Source organism: Glycine soja, chromosome 10 (genome assembly GCF_004193775.1).
Source record: "Glycine soja cultivar W05 chromosome 10, ASM419377v2, whole genome shotgun sequence".
Classification (NCBI taxonomy): Eukaryota; Viridiplantae; Streptophyta; class Magnoliopsida; order Fabales; family Fabaceae; genus Glycine; species Glycine soja.
The window spans coordinates 29,988,978-30,012,019 of NC_041011.1; the positions used below are offsets into that span (position 1 = coordinate 29,988,978).

The 23,042-nt window shown below is 33.9% G+C and overlaps 1 protein-coding gene across 1 annotated transcript; it reads right to left on the reverse strand.

The window, feature by feature from the left end:
• Positions 1-6,507: 6,507 nt before the first annotated feature.
• LOC114370822 (cytochrome P450 71D8-like) lies at positions 6,508-13,941 on the reverse strand. Its single transcript, XM_028328212.1, has 3 exons — positions 13,345-13,941; positions 7,473-7,809; positions 6,508-7,220 (listed from the first exon to the last, which is right to left on the reverse strand). Exons 1-3 carry the CDS (start codon positions 13,902-13,904, stop codon positions 6,612-6,614), a joined length of 1,506 nt encoding a protein of 501 aa, XP_028184013.1. The 5' UTR covers positions 13,905-13,941; the 3' UTR covers positions 6,508-6,611.
• Positions 13,942-23,042: the final 9,101 nt, after the last annotated feature.

A 23,042-nucleotide genomic window follows, 5' to 3' on the forward strand; every position in this document is an offset into this window, starting at 1 on the left:
TGTGTTGTAAGACCATTTGGCAAGCAACAGGAAGCGGAACCACTGGGATGGTTGGTGATGCACATAAGCGCGTAAGTACTGCTCTAAAGTCTGGTTAAGTACTTCCATTTGACCATCCTTCTGCAAATGGTAGGCGGTACTCATTCGAAGCTTAGTGTCACTTAAACGGAATAGCTCGTGCCAGAAGCCACTGATAAAAATAGGATCTCTATCGGAAACCAAGCTTTATGGAAATTCGTGGAGCTTACAGACCATGTCGAGGAATAATACGACAACCTTGTATGCCGTATGGTGGGCAGGAAGAGCACCAAAATGAGCACCCTTGGAAAATCGGTCTACAAACACTAATATCATCGTGAAACCGTGGGATGATAGCAGTCCTATGATGAAATCGAGGGACAAATCTTCCCATACGTGGGAAGGTATTGGAAGAGGTTGCAGCAGACCGGCAGCCTTCTTTGTTTCGTATTTAGTCTGTTCGCACGAGGGACATTGCACGATGTACCGACGAACATCTTCTTGTATATGTGGCCAGTCAAAATTCTGTCGTAAATGATGGAGAGTCTTTGATACCCCTGTGTGATCGTCGAGAGGAGAAGAATGAAATTCCTCTAAGAGTAAGGCAGTAAAAGGGGTTGGGAAGGGAATCCAAATACTGCCTTGTCGGAATATAAGGTCCTTATGAATGGCGAGGTTGGAGTGAGCATCTGGGCGCAATTTAATGTTATGCAGGAGATCAACATATTGGGGATCCTGTAACAAAGTGTGACCCTGACTGGTCACCTTATGATTTTACTTAGTGAGAGTAACCTGACAAACCCATTGTGTGGTGTGTCTTTTTATGTACTCCTAAGCGTCCCTGGGTGGTTATTTCACTGACATGGTACCATATTGCACGTAGGCTTGAGTCTTAGTATAATTGTTGCATAACGCTTGCTAATTGTTTATTATGAAATTGATGAGTGTTATTGCGTCTTGACTCGAGTGTGTTATTCATGTGTAATGTGATTAGTGATTGAAAAAAATGAATTTTAAAGATAAAGTGGTGAATTAACGTGAGTTGTATTAAGTTGAGCTGTTATAGATATTTCCATAATTTATATTGATTTCGTCTTGTTTATTTGTTTTGTTATTTTTTTGGTGATAACTCACTCCCTATATGCTATTTGTGTTTGGATCATGTGATGATCTCGAATCTTGTGTTCGTGGGAGCAGATGAATAGGTGGATGACTTTAAAAAACCTCGTGCCAGAGGACGTTGGGACACAACGCTCTGATAGGATGTGACATTGGGGATGAGTTTTTATTTTAATTTCATGGTGTTACTTTATTTTATTTTATCTCACTGATTTAACAAAACTTTTTTTGTAAACTTTGACGGTCTTGATTTGAGCCGAATATATTTTTAATAAGTCTTATTTGGTAATAGTGAAGTGGATGTGAACCTTTTACCCCCGTGAATTTGTTGATCAATATTTTTATATGTTTTATTTATTTATATGTATGTCAGGGTAGAGGGTGTCACACTCATCCTTTTCCAATGGTGTCATTCTTGATCCTAAATACCTTGACTTTGAATTCTTTGGGGGAGAAAACTTGGATTGTTATAAAGTGTTTCAAAATTTTGAACTAGTGGATTTCATGACTCTGAAATTGCCTTATTGCCCTATATTTGTTCAAGTCTTTTATAACAACTTGGAAATTCATGATGGAGTCATATTTTCTAAAGTACACAAAATACCCATTGGTGTTGATCAATCCTTGTTTTACTCCCTAACCAAACTGAGCAGTCAAGGTGTGCCTTTTGAAGGAACCTTAGTTGATGATTATTCTAGTCATGATGCTCGTAAAATTGTTTGTGTTGAAAATGCTGATAAGACTGGTCGCTTACTTGCTGGTTCCTTTACCTTTGAATGTCGTGTTATGCATTTTATTCTCTGTCATGTGTTGCTTCATCGTTCTACTAACCTTTCTCAAGCCTCTGAGAAAGACTTAATGTTGTTGTGGGCACTGCAAACTGGTCGTCAAATTGACTGGGCACATCTTGTTTGTTACCGTATGCATAAGGCATTACGGGCAAATGCCCCTCTACCATATCCCGATCTGGTTACTCTGTTCTGCAGCACTTCAAAGTCCCTCTTACTAATGAACCATTTGTCAAGGTTAAGCGTTCATTTGCAATAGGAACCGCTGTAGTTACTTCTTTTGGCTATAAGAAAGATCTTGATGGCCACTAGGTTTGCAAAAGGATTACATGGCTAGTGCTCCCAAGGAATGCACTCCATCTCCACCACCTAGGGATCCCTCCTCTACTTTACTAAATGATGTTCTCAACGAGATTCAAGATCTTCGTGCATTTGTCGGAGAAAGGTTTGATTCCATGGATTCTCGCATCACTCCTCTTGAGGATGACATGGGATTTATCCGTCGTTGCTTTGATCCTCCAACCAATCCTTAGACTTACCCTTAGTTATCATATTTATTCGAACTGTAAGACTTGTTTCTATTACATCAAGATTATTTAGTACTTTAGAATTTCATACTTATTGCATTCGGTTATTTTAGTACTTTAGTACTTTATACTTTCAGACTTGTTTAAGTTGCATTTACATTACCATTATTCTGCTTGAATTGTATGTTACTTCTTATAGTCTATGTATGTTTTTCTTCTCTCTGTTTCTAATTTGTTTTTGATGTTGCCAAAGGTGAGAGATAAATGAGAATGATGGTAAGGAGAAGTATTGAAAATATTGAAAAAGTTTTTAATTTTTCTGTCCAAGGTATATATTGAAAAATGTTTTTTAATTTTTCTGTATAAAGTATTGAAAAAGTTTTTTATATATACCTTTTTTTTTTATCAAAATCTTAAACTTTTTCATATAAGCAATCACTAAAAAATCAAGCAGGAGCGAATGGCACAAATGAATATTTTTGTTTCTCTTTCTACTCCTTACCAAAAAATGATTGTCATCATCAAAAAACAGGGAGAATGTGAATATATATCATGCGGGTTTTGATTATGCCAAAACATTTTACTTGATGAGCACAGATTGAAATGAAGTCTACAAACAAGATCAAGAAAATCTAAGATAAGGACTTAGTCAATTTGTTAAAAGAATCTCAATTTGATTGCAATAGTTTGGCCTTAAAATTTTTACTATCAAAATTCTTTTATCAAAGTTAAATCAGTTCAAAATAATATCTTCTTTGAACAGGTAATCGATTTTCAGGTTTGTGTAATCGATTACCAGAGAGATTGTGAACATGACATTTTGAAATTTTGTACTGGTGAAATAACGACACAAACTTATTTGAATTTTGATCTGTGTAATCAATTACCAGAATCCTGTAATCGATTACTAGTGAAAAAGTTTTAGAAAAACTTTTTGACAAGACACATCTCTTCAAACTATTTTTGAACAGCCACAATGAGCCTTTATATACATATGTGTCCTTACTTCAAAAATATAGAGAATTCTGAGAGAACTCAATTGTCAAAATCTCTCTAACTTTGGCCAAACACTTGCAAAATTATTGAGAATTCTTGAAGGATCTTTAAATTGTATTGTCTACTCTAATGAGAGAAATCAATATGTTCCTCTCTTACAAAACTCAGTTGTAATTAAAAGACTGTTTGTCTCTTGGGGTGTGAGAAACTTGAACACAAGGGTGAGGGATCTCAATGTGTGTTCAAAGATTGTAAAGGATTTACAAGGATAGTGGAAAATCTCAAGTGGGGTTACTTGAGGATTGGACGTAGGCACGGAAAGTGGCCGAACCAGTATAAATCAAGTTTACAGTTCCCTTTTTCCTTATCTCAGTTATTTTGTTGCAGTTTACATTATCTTGTGCATTTAAAAGAACATTATTAAATTGATTGCTTCTTCTTCTTCTTCAGTATTCTGAATCTATCATATATCATTTAAAAGGGGATTAAAACCTGTTAGTCGAAAAATTTAAAGACTTAATTCACCCCCCTCTTAAATTATTGAGGCCACTTGTTCAAAATCTATGACATGGTAAGTGGATCCAACACCATGTCGTTTTCATCATCTCTGTCGCCATCGAGCCAGAGAGAGTTTGTGGAGGAATGTACTAGCCATGACATTTTCTACTTTCTTTTTAAAAAAATTGAGGGATCAAGGGAATGTAAATTGTGAAAAGGTTTATGGTTTCAAATTTTTTATTGAAGGGAGAGGGTAAAGCGGGAGGTTGGGGTGTAGATAATAAGGTGATTTATGAACTAAGGTGACAATGGAAAAACTATTGAACATGGCCTTTGTGGTGTCCGGGACAAAGCGAGAGTTGTCGAGAGAGAACGAACAAAGTGCAAGGCAACACAATGTGGGTTTAGGATTTTTAATTAGTTTTTATTTAATTTAAAATTATTGTATGACATGGCATAATATAAGAATGTGATTGGGTGTCTGTGTAAAACCTTTTTACACTGACAATGTATGAACATTATTCTCTTAAGGTAAATAATAACACGATTTGAAGATTCAATTGTGCCTTTTTTAGAATGTTGAATATACATTATAAATCATCTTTTGAGTGAAGAATGAACATCTCAACATCAAATCTTGCAAGAGCTTCTTCTTCTAGCTACTATTTTCTAAACATCACTATTATGAGTTTTTACCTTGCTAGAGCTTCTTAATTTCCTCCTTCTATTATTTTGTAAACATCACTATTTTTTTAACGTTAATAAATTTGGCTTTTTATATCTTCTTTCTTTAGGGTAACTTTCTACATTTTGAAGCATATTGTCATGTGGAGTTAGTGGTAGCTCAATGAGAGTTGTAACTTTTGTTCTTATTTTTTTCTCTCTTAATTTTTGTATAGCTTGCTAATTTTACTTGTTGCACAAACATTAACTATTACGAGTTTTTTGTGTGGTGGTTTCATCTTCCTTGACACATCTTATACTTAGAACATGGCATATTTCAATAATACTATTCGTTTGCTTTCAAAAAAACATTTTTATTTATACGTAAGAAAGAAAACAATAGTTATGAAATGTTTAAACATAACAGTAATTAGTTATGAAATGCAAAAAACAATTAATTATATGCATCGTAAAACAAATAATATAGATAAAATAGATAAAAAAATCTAATTTAATAATATTGATTTCAATAATAATAATAATTTGTCTTTTAAAGAAATATATTTATATGTATCGTTGCAATATTTATTTTCTTCCTCTAAAACAATCTTTATTTTATTATTCTAAAAAATTATTTGTTTATCATTATAGATTAAATATTCCAACACAGTATGCAATAGTAACAACTGTTTTATTAGTTTAGTTTTATAAAAAATCAATAATAAATATTTCAATAAATATGCAAAATCAATAAATTTAAATTTTATTTTATTAATGTGTATAAAGCACTAAATTAATGGTGTATATATAATTGTTGAAAGTGTATATATAATTCATGCTCAAATTGTCGATAAAAAATTGTTGAAAGTGTATATATAATTCATGCTCAAATTTCATTTGCATGTGCAATTTAAACTTTTAGTAGACATAAATTAATGGTGATATTTTCAATATTAGAGGACCAATAGTGCAATTAAATCTTTAGTGTCCTATATCTATTGTAGGCATTAAATAGGTTGTTATGTGTCTAACACTTATTTTTTAATGAGAATATGATTCCTAATCATTCCTTGACCATTGATCAAAGAAGAGTTTAAATAAATTGAAAACCTCTTGAAGATATCCTTTATATACAGTAGCAATTACTTGATGTCACGGAAGCTCCTACATAAGTGTATATGTCAAGAAAAGGAACTTTCATTTGATTTTTTCTCTTATTTGGGTCGACAAAGAGGACATTAACCATGTGGAGATCCTACCCTTCTTTAAATAGATAGGTAACCTATTACCCAACCAACATGGATATTATTCATATGAATACATATTAGGTTGTACATTCATGGTAATTCCCTAAGCCCAAATTGTATCACTCAATTAAACATTGAGCTCAAAGGAAAAACATATTAGGTTGTATATTCAACCCATATTTGAAATAAACAAAATACACCCATCACTAGAAGGTCAAACAAAGAAAATTCTAACATCTCGGATCCTAAAATGATTGCTTCACATCTATAGATACTAAGAAGTTCTCTATTCCAAACATGCATTTTCTTTCCTTGTTATTGTATTATTTCATAACTTTACTTAAAGCCTTACTAACTTAAACATACAAACTTGTATGGTCTCATTCTTAATTGAAGTAATTCATTACAAATATGAAGGGGGAGACTACTTTAAACTAACTCAATCCACTATATAAAAGGAGGAGACTACTTTAAACTAACTCAATCAAACAAATATGAAGTCACTCTCATTTGTAATTAAGAACGATTTAATACATAGACAAAAAAGATTTAACAATACTAGACCATCTTAGCAGCCTAAAGTCATCTTATCAAGAAGATGTGCATGTACAGAAAAGTAAGAAAAATGTATAATTATATAAATAAAAATCCAATAATAATAATAAATACGCTTTTATTTCCTTAACAATTAAATTAAATAGGATTCTTGAAAGTGAGTTTAATAAACATGGATACGTCAATCGTGTACTCAATGATCATAAATTAACATTGGGAATCAAATGCAATTCATTTTTCCTCCCAATAGCCAATCCGAAGTGTTCATCCATATTCATTTCCTCAGGTTTCATCTTGTTTGGGAGTTCCCAGTTGAAGTGATACAGTAGTAGAGCTAGTGGAAGCATAATGCTAGCTAAACCCAATGTCATGCCTGGGCATATTCTTCTTCCTCCCCCAAAAAGGAGATAATTAAAGTTATTCCCTTTGAAATCGATAGAACTAACCTCGAACCTTTCAGGGACAAACCTATCAGCATCAATCCAATATTGGGAATCCTTACAAATTGCGTATGCATTTACCATGACTTTAGTTTTGGCAGGTATTTCATAGCCATCAATGATGGTTGGTTGAGAGCATTCTCTAGGGAGCAATAAAGGAGTAGGTGGGTGTACCCTGAATGTATCTTTGATCACCAACTTCAAATAAGTATGTTGCTCAAGATCACTTTCATGAATTATTTCCTTTTCTCGAAAAGCTTGTCTCAATTCAGCTTGTGCTTTCTCCCTCACTCTTGGATTTCTCATCATTTCTGCCATAGCCCACTCTAGTGTTGATGCTGAAGTATCAGTTCCAGCAGCAAATATGTCCTGGTGAATCAAATAAAATATCTTTATATAAAGTTTGGTAAAAATGAAAAGAGAAATTGCATTTATATATCAAAATCGGGCAACTTTTTTAATAGAAAAGGAGATGAGAAGAAAAGGAAGAAAAATGTAAGATAAAGTAATTAGTACAAATGAGAGGATTAAAGAGATTAATGTTATAAAAAGAGATGTTAGTGAGAAAAAACGTACTTCAGAAACAGGAAATATAATAGAAGTTTTGAGGCATTTACTTACCAATATCAAAGCTTTGATGTTGTTAGTCGTCATTTGGATGTCGAGAGTGTCATCTTGTTGGATTCTGAGAAGAAGATCAATAAAATCTTGGTCCTCTAATTCAGCTCCATCTTCTTTTGCAATTTTGTTCTTTTCTTGATGCTCTCTGATGATGTTTTCCAGGACCTTGTCAACCTGCTTGTGCAACTTCTTCAATCTGTTCATCTTTCCAGTTAGGAAATATAAGAATGGAATTGAAGGAAAGACATCAGCAAGGTCGAATCCTCCCCCGGATTCTACGATTTTTCGGATCAAAGACACAACAAACTCATCTTGCTCCTTGTATATGCCACCGAATGTGATGCAAGCTCCATTGGAGCTTGTAGGCCTAGGATCTTCTTCATCAATGGATTCCTTTGCTTCTTGGAATATGAATGGCAGCGGAATGGAGAAAGGAAGAGAGAGAGGAGACGCCACTTCAAGGAGAAGATGAGTCTAGAAGAAGCTCACCACCATAGGAGGCCATGGATAAGAGCTTGGAGGAAGAAGGAGATGAATGAAGGGAGAGGGAGAGAAGAGCACGAAATTTTGTGCTCTAAATGAGCTTTGAGATCTGAGGTTTAATATTCAAATGATCAAAGTTGAAAAAAATGCACACACATGACCTCTATTTATAGCCTAAGTGTCACACAAAATTGGAGGGAAATTCAAATTTCACTTGAATTTGAAATTGAATTTGTGGAGCCAAACTTTGGAGCCAAAATTTCACTAATTATGATTAGTGAATTTTAGTTATGGTTCAGCCCACTAATCCAAGATCAATTCCAAGATTCTCCACTAAGTGTGCTTAGGTGTCATGAGGCATGAAAAGCATGAAGGACATGCACAAAGTGTGACTATATGATGTGGCAATGGGGTGTAGTAAGCAAATGCTCACCTCCCCCTCTAAAATTTAATTGGATTGGACTTCTACCAATTCAATTAAATTTATTTCCAACCACACACATCAAACATCCACTTAGTGCATGTGAAATTACAAAACTACCCCTAATACAAAAACTAGTCTAGGTGCCCTAAAATATAAGGGCTGAAAAATCCTATATTTCTAGGGTACCCTACCTACATTATGGAGCCCTAAATACAAGGCCCAAAAATAATGAAACCTTAATCTAATATTTACAAAGATAAGTGGGCTCGTACTTAGCCCATGGGCCCGAAATCTACCCTAAGGCTCATAAGAACCCTAGGGCCTTCTCTTGCATCTCTGGCCCAATCTACTTGGAGTTTTCTATCCAATGCCCTTGCGGGGTAGGATTGCATCATTCCCTCCCCCTTGAAAAGGATTTGACCTCAAATCCCGAGGTTCTTGAAACTCTGGGTTTTTTCCCTCAACACTTGTAAAAATAACAAAAACATATGTATTAGTGGTGTTTAGTATGTTGAAGTAAGGTAAGGTCTGAAAACTCATTTCCTGGGCATCTTCCCATGAAGGAACATGGTTCCTCACCAACTCAATGAGTGGTGCTACAAGTATAGAAAAATACGGGGCAAACCTTTTGTAAAAGTTTGTTAAGTCTTGGAAGCCCCAAATTTTTCTTACACTTGGTGGAGCGGGCCACTCAGGAATGACCTTTATTCTCTTAGGGTTCATGGGAACCCCTTGATCACAATTTAAAAAATTAAGAAACGTAAAGCAATAGAACATACCTTTTTATGTATTTTCATGTTGATTATTCCTACCAAAAAATATGATAAACCTAAGGTGTCCCATATGAGTGCCTAAGTTTGTATTGAAACTAAAAATAAGAACAAACCTACCTAACGAGTCCCTATGTACACAAATCATGAAGATGTTGGGTGCACGAGTGATTTTACAAAAGAGTGTTGCACCACCCAAAGCATTCATCACACCACCTATTTTTGGGATTTGGTGCCTAATAATACCTATTTTGGGCACCAACAAAGCACAAGGATTTAATCTCTTGCGAACCAAACCCTCATCCAACAACTCCTTTACTTGAGGAATAAACTCAAGCCTAAGAAATGTGGCAATGCTAACAAGTGTCTTTTTACAAAGGAGAAAATGTGGAGGTTGTCTAAGAAGGGAAATTTCTTTAATATTGGTCTTTATTTCAAAATGTCTTTCCTTCATAGCTAACCTCTTGGAGGAGACACTTACCTCCTTACACTCCTCCTTAACCATTAAAGGTTGTCCTTCTTCTTGGGGGTAGATCTCTTCACTAGATTCTTCCCCTTTTGCTTCTTCACTTTTACTAGAGGAAGGTGAAGTAGTAGCCTCATCTTGGCTACTATAAATGTCTTGGCCCCTCATAATCATGGTTTTCTTGGTGGGGCATTGAGAAGTAATGTGTCCTCTTCCAAGACATTTAAAGCACTTCATGGAACTAGTCTTCTCTTGCATACTAGCCTTAAGGGGTTGCTTTTCTATTGTCTTCCCCTTATCATCTTTGGGCTTAGAAGGTCTCACCCCTAAGATTCCTTGACCTTGGTCTTTCTTTGGATAAGAGTGAGAGCCATAAGATTTTGAAGTAGACTTCCTTTTAAGTTGTTGCTCTACCCTTATTTCCCAATCTAAATTAGCCTCTACATTGTCCTTCACATGGATGTATGGGAGTTTAATGTTAACCTCTTAAGGCTTTCTTTCATTTTCTCTCCTATGGGAGTGAGGTCTAAGATGTGACCTATGCCTTCCTTCATAATAGTCACAAAGTTCTTCACTTAGGCTCTTGCAAGAGTTATGACTACTATAGGAGACATGTTTTTCTCTTTTCATTTCTTTCATTATTTTTCTTCTTTCTTCCTCTCTTATTTTCTCTCTTTCATCTTGACTTATTTCTTCCACTCTTTTTTTACCTTTTTCTTTTCTCTCTTGTTTTTCTTTCCACAACTTAAGGGATCTCAACTCATCTAATATCTTATACAAGGGGTCCTTAGGAGTAGAACCCTCACCATTAACACTAGATGAAGAATGAAGACTCATGTTGGTTCCTAAGTTATGGTTCTTTCTTGTTGGGGGTTTGAAAACAAAAGCTAAAAGAAACTATGGTTGAAACTAGCCAAAATAAACACTAAAAGAGGTGTGAAAGATAAGGTAAAAACTAATTGGTAAAAGGCAAGCTATCTAGGCGGTTTGACAATGGAGGGTAAAGGAAATAAGTTATGAAAATAAGCAAGAAATTAAAGTGCAAGAAATGCAAACTAGGCGGATCCTAAGAGTGTTTGGATGACCTCATTTAAGGTTCCCAACAAAACACTCACTATCCTAAGGGGAAATTGCCTAAAATTATTACACACAAATGGAAGTAGGGTGACCTAGCGGAGGCTCCCAACTTACTTCCAATGAAAGGCCTTTTTGTTACAAAATTTGAAAGCAAAGCAAATTGCCAATTACAAAATTACAAAGAAAAAAGTCCTCAATTGTGGTGGCTATTCTCTCTTTAGTGTTTCACTCAATTTGGAGTGCTTCTTAGTCCAATAGCTCTTAAGGTGGTTGGCCCCTTGCTTCTTGACTCAAATTCTTCAAGATATGGCACCAATCCTCCTTTCCAATTCCCTATATGGCAACTCACAAGCAAGGAAACAAAGAGACAAGCAATAACCAAAGACCAAAAAAATGAAATGAAAGCTAAACCAATAGAGTTTTAACAAGACAAATTTCCAAGGATTATTCAACAATTAAAGCAATGAAAAGCACAAAAAGCAAGCTAGGACTCAAAGAGAAACCTAAAATGGCTCTAGAGTAGAGTAGAAAAACTCTAAAAAAAAAAAGACTCAAGAAACCTCTAGTTTTGGCACTTGTTTTCACAATAATTTTCAATTGAAATTTCAGAACTAGGATTGGTATAAAATAGGCACCAATTATAGAACAAATTTTGAGCCAAAACAACAAGCACACTTTCCTTTCACTTTTCTTTTTTTTCCTGGACACTGATTTTTCTGCCAACTTGTGAGATTTTTCTTATTTTTTCCTTTAATCCAAATCGCTTGGTTCTTTTTTTATAATTTTTTTCCAGATGTCTAGAAAAGTCAGTAAAAGTTTCAGCTTAAAAAACGTAGTGACCAATTCCCAGTAATTTATACAAGTTCGTATGTTCAAGCTGCCAGCACCAGCGATTTCAGCCTAGAAATCAAGAGTAGTGTTTATGTTGCTTAAGGCTTGGATAGTTACAATTTGTGTTTGCTTATGCTCAATTATCTTGAATAACACAATTAAAGAGATCTTAAGACTTATTTTGATTCACAAATCCAGCCACAACTCAGCACCACAACTCAACTTCATCATAGGCATCATGTAGGAAACTTAGAAAGCAAAAAAAAAAAGTTCAAGAACAAGACTACTTCTAGGAATTGATTTAGAACATGTTATGAACTAAATAACATGCATGAATTAGACTCAAAATTCAAAAGATAGGCTAAGAATGACAAGAATACATGAACAAATGTATCTAGAATTCAATCAACAAAATAAAATTCAACACAAACTTAGAAGATAATGTGACAATTACTATGACTAAACATGACTCTAAGACAACATGGATTAAGTGATTTACACTTAGATTTTTGTGTTTTTTTTTTCTAATCAATATTTTGGAACAAAATTTAGATCTAAAGGTTCAGCACAAAAATATTATGAATGAAAATTGATAGAACCTAAAATCAACACAAAAACAAGATTCAAGAGTAGATCTACAAAATTTGAACCATAGAAATGCAAGAACAAGTGTAGATCTAAGATTTAATCGGTTTTTTTTTTTTAATCTACTCTAAACAGCACCAAACCACAAGACAATGGAGGATATACAAGAAGAATAAGATGAAGAACAAGGAATTAAAGAGAATTCACCGAACAAAAAGATAGAGGAAGCAAAAGAACATCACCTAGATGAAGATGCTCTTGATACCACATGATGCAAGCTCCATTGGAGCTTGTAGGCCTAGGATCTTCTTCATCAATGGATTCCTTTGCTTCTTGGAAGATGAATGGCAGCGGAATGGAGAAAGGAAGAGAGAGAGGAGACGCCACTTCAAGGAGAAGATGAGTCTAGAAGAAGCTCACCACCATAGGAGGCCATGGATAAGAGCTTGGAGGAAGAAGGAGATGAATGAAGGGAGAGGGAGAGAAGAGCACGAAATTTTGTGCTCTAAATGAGCTTTGAGATCTGAAGTTTAATATTCAAATGATCAAAGTTGAAAAAAATGCACACACATGACCTCTATTTATAGCCTAAGTGTCACACAAAATTGGAGGGAAATTCAAATTTCACTTGAATTTGAAATTGAATTTGTGGAGCCAAACTTTGGAGCCAAAATTTCACTAATTATGATTAGTGAATTTTAGTTATGGTTCAGCCCATTAATCCAAGATCAATTCCAAGATTCTCCACTAAGTGTGCTTAGGTGTCATGAGGCATGAAAAGCATGAAGGACATGCACAAAGTGTGACTATATGATGTGGCAATGGGGTGTAGTAAGCAAATGCTCACCTCCCCCTCTAAAATTTAATTGGATTGGGCTTCTACCAATTCAATTAAATTTATTTCCAACCACACACATCAAACATCCACTTAGTGCATGTGAAATTACAAAACTACCCCTAATACAAAAACTAGTCTAGGTGCCCTAAAATACAAGGGCTGAAAAATCCTATATTTCTAGGATACCCTACCTACATTATGGAGCCCTAAATACAAGGCCCAAAAATAATGAAACCTTAATCTAATATTTACAAAGATAAGTGGGCTCGTACTTAGCCCATGGGCCCGAAATCTACCCTAAGGCTCATAAGAACCCTAGGGCCTTCTCTTGCATCTCTGGCCCAATCTACTTGGAGTTTTCTATCCAATGCCCTTGCGGGGTAGGATTGCATCAGAATGCTACCCTGGAAATAGAGGCACATATCAATGAGAAAATTCTACTAGTGAGATTGATAGGCGAACCAGCAGATTCGCGAATGGAGTCGATAAACTTTGCTGCCTCGTCTTCTCTAATGGAAGCAAAAGACTGAACTCTTTTGGTGCTCAGAAGCTCCGTGGCACACATTTTCCTCGTTTGTCTCCAGTGATCACCGTATGGAGCAAAAGCAATGCCCAATCCCCCGTAGGATATCATTTGGCCAAAAACAAGATGGGGTCTCTGAAGAAAAGAAACATCATGTGTTTTCACTATTTCCTTGGCCATCTTTGGGGAGGATGCAACCACTGCTGAAATTTCACCAAGTTGGAGGTGCATGAGGGGTCCATATTTTTTGGCAAGATCTCTCAGAGCATGGTGTGGAAGTGAACCTGCTTCTGCTAGTTGATGCAGGTTCCCTATGATGGGTAGTTTCTTTGGTCCTGGTGGAAGTTTCTGAGAGACACTACTTTTGTAACATTTTGCAAGCCAATGCAATACAAAGAACAAGCCAATAAGCAACAAGTAGCTTTGAGCTTCCATGGCTTTCTAGTTTCTAGCTAGTCTATAGAGTTAATTAGCTCTCGATTTGGGAGCACCCTAAAGCTCTCAAGTATGTTTGTATTGTTTGCCTGGGGCTTGTTCCTACTTATAGAGTCTTGAATCAGCAAGGTCAACAATTTATTCATTTGTTTTTAGAAGATGCATTTTTGGGGCGTTGAATGACTTCTTTTCAATTCTTGATGGCCGTTGAATCATTTATTTTCTTTTAAATTGTTTTGGATTCCATTTTTAATTGCAGTTACAGTTATTTTACATGTTCACTTCATTAGGATGTCATCGTTACTCCTTTTATATTGTGTAATACTATTGTAGATATATAAGTGCCACTTGGGCAGCAATAGTTAATGTGGTAGTGAGAACCTTGACCGTTGAAAGCTATATAATTGCTGTTGCACATGCGCACTAAGTCAAAATAGAAATTGTCGTTGCACTCTAATTGCTGTTGGGCACCAAGTCAAAGTATCTAACTGGGCAGTAGTATTTGATTATTTTCTTAACAATTTCTCATTATGTCCTTCAAAGACAAACAATTTCTCCTTATTTACCTCCTTTATTTTACTTTATAGTGATTTGATCCTTCAAATGCATGTTATGTTTTATGTCCAAAGAATTAACCGTACTAAAATAATTAATAGAATTCGTTCGTGAGGTGATGAGTTCAATAATATATACCTACTGCAATTACAAACTATAAATTATAGATTTTATACAAGCATCTATGACTCTTTCTTCAAGCTTGTAACTGTATTGACTGTATATTGAGGGTTCTTTTTTTTTTTTTTAGTTTTTTATCTTTCTGTCAGGGGAGTTTCATTAGGTCCCATGTCAACCCTATAACATGGCAACTAAAAAATAGGAGTTACGTAAGGATAGGTCCTTCAAGTCTTTTTTCTAATTGAATCTAGCTAGTATCACTTTCGTACAGTATCCTTCTTATCACGGTAATACGAAGTGATGAATAAATTAAGAGGTTTTTGTTTTCTTACAAGGGCGATTAAATTGAATGAGTTTATAATAAACTAAATATTATTATTTTAATTTTATTTTGTGAGTTGTACGTCGTACATACAACTTAACTTTTATCATAAAAAATAGATAACTTGTATTTAATGTATTTTTTTAATTAATAATAGGCTTAAATATATAATTTTTGTTGTGCTTTTTGAATTTTGGTTACTATATTTTTTTTTCATTTTTAGTGCCTATAAATTTATATTTTTGTAATTTTAATTTGTATATATAATATTTTATAATTATATATATATAAGTGCGATTTTGGTCTATTAAACGCAAATACGTAAGTGTGGGTCAATGCCAGAGATGCAGATGCTCAAACTTGGAGAGGGCCAAGCGTGGGTCAGATTCGGTTTCTCTGCGGTGTAGTGATTGGGCTCAATGGTGCTGTTTCGGTAGGTGTTGTTGTTGCTTTCCATGGAGGGGTTTGTGTGGGATATGATTTTGGGTGTTTGTAAAGCGGAAGAAGGAGATGATGGAAGTGGGGAGATTGGTGGATGAAGGTGGTGTTTGCGGCTGATAGGAGGAAAATAGCGGTGTCCCGTAGTGATGGGCGGCCACAGGCCAATGCAGTGGTCATCGGAAACAGTGGAGAGGAAGGGAGAGTAAAATTTGGTAGGAAAGGTGTACAATAGTAACATGTACCTTATTAATCTAAGGTTTGTAAAGAGTGGTGCATGTGGGAAGATCTATGATGGTGGTCCACCCTAGAAGTGGCCTTTAACAAAACCTATGTGTTTTTAGGGTCCCATGTTCTTTTGTTCTTCTAGGTATCACAATTATGTGATTTTAGTCCTCCTCATTACAATTGTGCCAATTGAATCCATTAGGTATCACAAATATACTTTTTTAGTCCATCAACATTTAACTTCACCAATTAAGATCTCAAGTCTTACAATTGTCCAGTTTTAGACCTTGGGTATGTATATTATTTTATATTTATATATATAAACAAGTACGATTATCGTCTATTAAACGCAGAGACTAAAATACGTGATTGCTATATCTAAGAAATTCACAGAAATCTAAGAGATTGAAATTGCACAATTGTGATACTTGAAATTCAAAGTGAAAATTAATCTTTGTTTTAATTAAGACGTACGTGATTGTTATACCTAAGAAATTCACAAAAATCTAAGAGATTGAAATTGCACAATTGTGATACTTGGAATTAAAAGTGAAAATTAATCTTTGTTTTAGTTAAGACATAACTAAGTGATATATCATATAAGAATCCACATACTGGTTAAAAATAAAAATAAAAGAAACCGCAGCCTAGGAGAAACTGACCAGATTTTGAATATGATGTTTTTGAAATCTTTTGTGATTAGGAAAGGTGTTAAAATAATTAAATAAAGGAAACTTCTGCCCCGTGTCAAACTGTTTAGTCATGCATGTTCCTTCTTGTCATTTGATTATTAATGAAATGTCTTAAGTTTGTTTCTGTCAAAAACAAAAAGGAAAGGTGTTTGATGAAGTTGCTAAAAAAAATATTTGAATATATGAAAATAATTTAATATTTTATAATTTGATAATTTATTTTATTTTTATGAATATTTTTATAATTTTTTTATTAATTTATCAATAAATCTTAACAAATCCAAAGATTTTGTATGGCATGTGAGGTCTTGATGTGTTCAAATGAGTTCAAATTAGAGAAAACAATTTATTTATTAGTTGAATCCTTGTTCAATTCACACATTATGCAAAATTTTCTTGTGTCAGTGACATTCACGAACGTGAACAGATCTGTCTATAACCCTGGACAAGAAAAAATAAATCTACAACATAAATTTTAATGTAAAAAAATACTGTAATAAATAAATATTTAATGAATTTATTTATCAAAACTCACCTTAATGTTGTTTACCTGATATTTATTTATTTTTAAAAGTTTATCCAATTCACCTTAATACTTATTCCAGTGATGGAGTTCCTGAAAACCAGTTTGTACTCAATCTCAAATCGTATGCGTTTAGCATTGAATAATAGTCAGTTGGGGCTGCTATGCAAAACTTTTGAATTATATTATTAATAATTATTAATGCAACATATTTTTTTTATTCGACTGGGGTCGTCTAATCTGTGCATAAACACAGTTGCAGAAGTTTATTGTTAGAGAAGCTGGAGTGAGGTGTTGTGATCAAGAAAAGGGTTATGTGAAAACCCTAACTTGTGTGAACCAGTGAGTGATTTACACTGTCCTCTGGCACCTTATTTGCATATTTAATGATCGATTTAATAATTTAATTTTTTCATTGTTAAATTGGTTTTTTTCATTAAATCTTAAATTGTTGAATTCAAATTAAAAAAGGATAAACGTGTTATCACTGATTTTCTAATATATATTTGAAAAAATAATAATTTTAAATTAAAATAATTTATCTAGAGTATAGTTTGAATAAAGATTTGGTATAAGTGTTTCGTCTCTTCACGTAGATTATATATATCAAGTTTTATATTAATAAATAAAAATTATGCATAAAAAATATTAATAAAAAAATTATTTAATACCTCATTAATGTGAATCATAATTGAATTTATATATATTTTTAAGATATATTAAAATATAGAATATTTGATCATTTTATTGGTGTTCAATTTTTATGAAATTTAACACAAATAATCAACGTACGTATACAATATAATTAAAATTTAACAGTTAGAAATATCAAATTTATTGCTATATAAAGTTATTGAATGGTATAATTACTGATTTGAATTAGTCATTCGATTCTCTTTACTCTCTCTTTAAATCAATATCTATATACTAAAATTGGAGTATGGCAAATTTACTAAAATGCCCATGACTTAGGTATTGACATTTGTCCATTTTCTTGGATTTTTGGTCATTTTATGGTTATGGGTAGTTGGGTTGGTTTTATGCCACATAGCTTGGTGTGTTGTTGAGTGTTTAGGTTTGGCGTTTCTAGCTTCGGTGGTTTACTTCTATTGGTGGTGTACGTGGCTTCTTCTCCAGCATTTTTGGGTCCTTTCACTAGCAACTTCGAATCTGCTCATTTATGCTCGGTTTCCATTCTTTCTTCTTCATTTTGGTGTCCTCTTCCGTTTCACTTTTTGCATTTGTTTTCAGTTGAGTTTTAGAGCTGCTGATGGCTTCCGTCTTCAATACACCTGCTCTGTTGTTTAGCATTTTGTCCCTCTGTTGTGCATGTGTTTGTTTGTCAGTTTTTTGTTGTTTGCTGATTTTCGTCTCTGCATGTTTGCTTTCTTCTGGCACGTGTTGTGTTCTATTTTTTATTATTAAAAATCGTTTCTTTTCTTTTCGCTGGCTTCCATTTGTATGTTGATCGTTGGATTGCATTTGCATGTTTTTGGATTAATCATATTATTCCTTTAGAGGTATAATTCATTGGTTCTATTTTTTTTTTGTTTGCTGACTTGGCTATTTTGTTTTTGTCGCTTTTCGCTGGCTTCCATTTGTGTGTTGATGGTTGGATTACATTTGCATGGTTTTTGATTGACCATATTATTCCTTTAGAGATATAGTTTTTTGGCTCTGCTTTTTTGCTGTTTGATGACTTGGCTATTTTCTTTTTGGTTGAGGTCGTTGCAAGTTTTGGTTGAGTATATCAACCGATAGTGTAATACTTTTTATGGTATGTTGGCATTGATCGAAATGTTATTGCATGTGTCATTTAAGTCTGTGTTGGTGTTCTGTTTTTTGTAAACAAAACTTTGTTGTGTTTGTTTTCTGCCGCTTCCATTTTTTTGTTGATGGTTGCAATATTATTCCTTTAGAGATATAGTTTTTTGGTTATGTTTTTCTGTTGTTTGTTGACTTGGCAATTTTCTTTTTGGTTGATGTTGTTGCATGTATTGGCTGAGTAGATCAACCGATAGTATAATACTTTTTATGGTATGTTGGCATTGATCGAAATGTTATTGCATGTGTCGTTTAAGTCTGTGTTGGTATTCTATATCTTATAAACAAAACTTTGTTGTTTTTGTTTTCGGCGGCTTCCATTTGTTTGTTGATGGTTACATTGCATTTGCATGGTTTTGGATTTATCACATTATTCATTTAGAACTGGCAGTTCTATCCAATTTTATGGCAAGGATTCCTGACAAGATTAAGTCTATTGATGGGTCAAGAGAGATGCTTAAGCTTGCTGTGAGAGTCACGAATCTTTGGTTCGTTGGGACTCCCAACAAGTCTGAGCAAGCGGAAATGATTATTGTTGATTCTGAGGTATGTTTTTTGTTGTTTATTTGGTTGTTGGATTGTTGTTCATATGATCGATTGATTATATAGTTTGCATATCACAGGGTGATCAAATTCATGTTGTTTGTAAAGCGGACCAGCTAAAGTCTTGGAAAGCTGATTTGAAGGAAAATTCCACTTATGTTATGCATAATTTCAAAGTGGTGAAGAATGATAGTCAATTTAGAGTGTGTGAACATGAGTACAAGTTAGTTTTTATTAGAGTGACTGTTGTTAGAGAAGCTGATTTGCATGAACTGTCTTTTAAGGAATTTAAATTTGTTGAATTTGGAAATGTCGTTGCTGGGAATTTTGTGGCTAGCTTGTTGGTTGGTGAGCCCAGTCACAATTTGTGCTCTCATTTTGATCATAACTTTTTTTCTTTTTTCAATGACCTGTTTTTATTTTCTGGTGTTTTAAGATATTATTGGGATCGTTGATCAGGTGCTCTTTCGGCATGTCTCATCAAAAAATACCAGGGTTGCTTTTAGAATGAAGGATTTGAGGTTATGGTTTACAACAATTTTTTCCCCCTCCTATATATATTTGGTTATTGCCAGTTTATATTGTTAAGGATTTTATTTGCCATGCTGGATGATGGTTATCTGTATTTGATCCTTATGAAGTAATAGATTTAATGTTGTTTCTTTGTTGTAGTGGTGAAGTTTTATCTTGCACACTTTGGGAAAATTATTGTATGCAGTTCTTAGCCTATTTGAATGAATGTGGGAATGATGGGCCGATCGTTATTATTTTGACACATGCCAGAATAAAAGATGCGCAAGGTAATTGTGATGTTGTCTTTACTGATTTGGGTACTGATTAGATAACGTTTCGTGTTGGTTTTTTTCACACTTACAGGAAGTTATCTAGCTTCAGTGAGCAATTCGTTCAAGGCCTTAAAATTATTAATTAATGAACATGTATTGGAAATCCAGGAATTTAGAGAGAGGTATTTTGGTTATCGCCTTTTCGTGTTACGGTGGGCACTATTAGCAAAATAGTCATGGATAATCATTCATGGTGTTATCCAGCTTGCATTCAATGTCATAGAAAAACTGACATCCAAACAGGACCATTCACATGCGGATGTGGCAAAGATAATGATCAGCCTGTTCTAAGGTAATTGGACTTTTAGTGCATCAGCATGTTTTTATTCAGGATTTTGTATTTGACTGGTATGTACATTGGTAGGTATAGAGTTGAAGTAATGGTTAGCCAAAACAATGACAGTAGCAAGTTTTTGCTCTGGGACCGTGAATGTGCTGAATTGATTGGTGAAATAGTTGATGAAGTGAATAGGGTCAAGATTGAAGTATGTTCGTGTGTTATCATATACTGCTTCTTATTTTATGTATTATATTTTGTTCTTTTGGTTGTAGCTGGTGACTGGTGGATTTGTCTTCTTTCTAGCAGGATGGTGATGTTGATTTGAATGCTTCTCCTCAAGCACGTGATAGGTTGTTGGGTTATGTGCTTGCTTTTAAGGTCAGGATTCAATCAAAATTCAGGAATGTCGTTGTTCTTAGATACTCAAATGAATTAGATTTGATCAATGTTGTGCTCGACATGCTGGCTAATATTGAGGTGTTGTTTTCTAATGTCTATTTTAGTTGTTGTTGCCATAGTGATATGATGCATGAGTTTGACTATTGTCAACTTATATATGATACAGGCATGTTCCAAAATAGATGCTTCGAATGTTGATTGCAATAATGCTATGCATCCTGAATGTGTAAGTTAACATTGTTGTCATGAGTGTTGGTCTGTTACATTGTTTTGCGACAGAATGCACAAATAAACTTGGTCTGGAATTTGGATATATTTTATTTACCAGTTTATCTTTTATGCAGCAATCTCTGTCTGTGACAGCGGACCATGATCCAGTTGCAGGATTCCCTTTAACGCCCAAAAAACGCCTATCATCTGATGAAGTTGATGATGAGTTAGGAAGCTCCCAGATTTCCCCAGCCCAACTATCATCTAACAAATTAACAAGACATTCTGATAAGAGTGAATTTAGCTTATTCCAGATTGTTTTGGCTGTCTTTTCACGGTGCTATTATAATATTGTGGAATTAAGCAAACAATTATGTAGTTTTGCTTATGACTACCTCTGACAATTCCTCTGACATTTCTTTACACCATGCTGATGTTTTGGCCATTTGAAAATCCATTTTTTTGGATTCATGCTATTTTGTCTCTTGATACTGTACATTTTTATCTTTTATATTATGTCAGTTCTGAAGCTTACTATGACTTATTTTTAACAGCTTACAATTTACTCAATTATGAGCAATTAAAGCTAAGCAATTGTCTGTTACGGTGTTTTTTTGTGAAGCTTTTAGACGTCTTAAATTGACAATTGCATGTATCATCTGTTGCTACCGTAATATTAAAAGTTTTCTTATATTAGACGTGCCACTAAAAACAACTCATTTATTCAATATTAATGATTTGGTTACCCTCGATACAATTTACTCAATTATGACCAATTAAAGCTAAGCAATTGTCTGCTACGGTGTTTTTTTGTGAAGCTTTTAGACGTCTTAAATTGACAATTGCATGTATCATCTGTTGCTACCGTAATATTAAAAGTTTTCTTATATTAGACGTGCCACTAAAAACAACTCATTTATTCAATATTAATGATTTGGTTACCCTCGATACAATTGGACTGCTTTTAATGATACAATTGATGATTTATATGCTTCTTACAAATTGATGTATGAATTAGACTAAATCTTAAAAACAGTGAAGGAGATAAATTGATGTACAAATTAGATCAAATGTTAAAAACAGTGAAGGAGAAAAATTGAAAGCCACATTGGCGACTATATTGATTGTCCATACTCTCACGTTCTTAATTTGTTTCTGGCTAAACTATTTGCTGAATTCCATTCTCATCTGAATTGCATGAAAATAACAACAACAAAAAAGCAGATGAATAAAAATAGAATCGCCAGGATTCTCTTAAATTTTAAGTTCTAGTTTTGGTTCTGGATCCACATGCTCTTTAAATTAATACAACTTTCTATATTGACATCATATTTCCTCATCTAGAATGTGTTTGACATGAATGTTATCATCCATATCAGTAAAAAAATCCCTCTAGATATAAGTGCAATCATTCCCACATACTCCATTTTTTCAGCTATCACTGCTTGCCTAAAATCATGTGTTGTACATTTCAATTGTCATTTTTAAGTTAATTGATGGCTTACGCAAGTATAATACCGATTTTAACTAGAGCAAACGAGAACTATATAAAGTCTAATCTATGGACAAAACAAATCAAAAAAGAATTTGTGGTGTGCCAGACAAGCAATATATAAAGAATTGATGCCCATCTCTAATATAAGGTTTAGTAAACTTCTTTGTTGCATCTTTTGTTAGATATTTTCCAAATAAAAGATGTAAGATAGAAATTTGACATTTCAAGTTGAATAGGCAATCTAACAGATTTAAGCGTACAAATAAAACAAATTTGTGTTGCTGAATGGAAAGTTCATTACTATATATACAATATCTTTGATTGCAAGCTTAGTAGCAGTTGCAGAAGTCAATGTTTGTGCCAATGACTATCATCATTTCTATCTTACCTATTTTGAATTATGGCCTTGGTTTGTGTGTCTAGATTGACACCAGACTCCTACATACACAATATCTTTCATTGCAAGCTTAGCAGCAGTCCCAAAACCCAATGTTTATGCGCAACCAAGTGTCATGATTTCTATATTACCAATTTTGCTAGTTGTTAATGTTGAATCATAGTTTTGCTCTCTCATCTGGCATTCATCTCATATTGTAAACTTATTCCGCGTCGTCCAGATTTAAAACAAACTTCTCTTACTTTATTTCAAAATCATTCTTTTGTT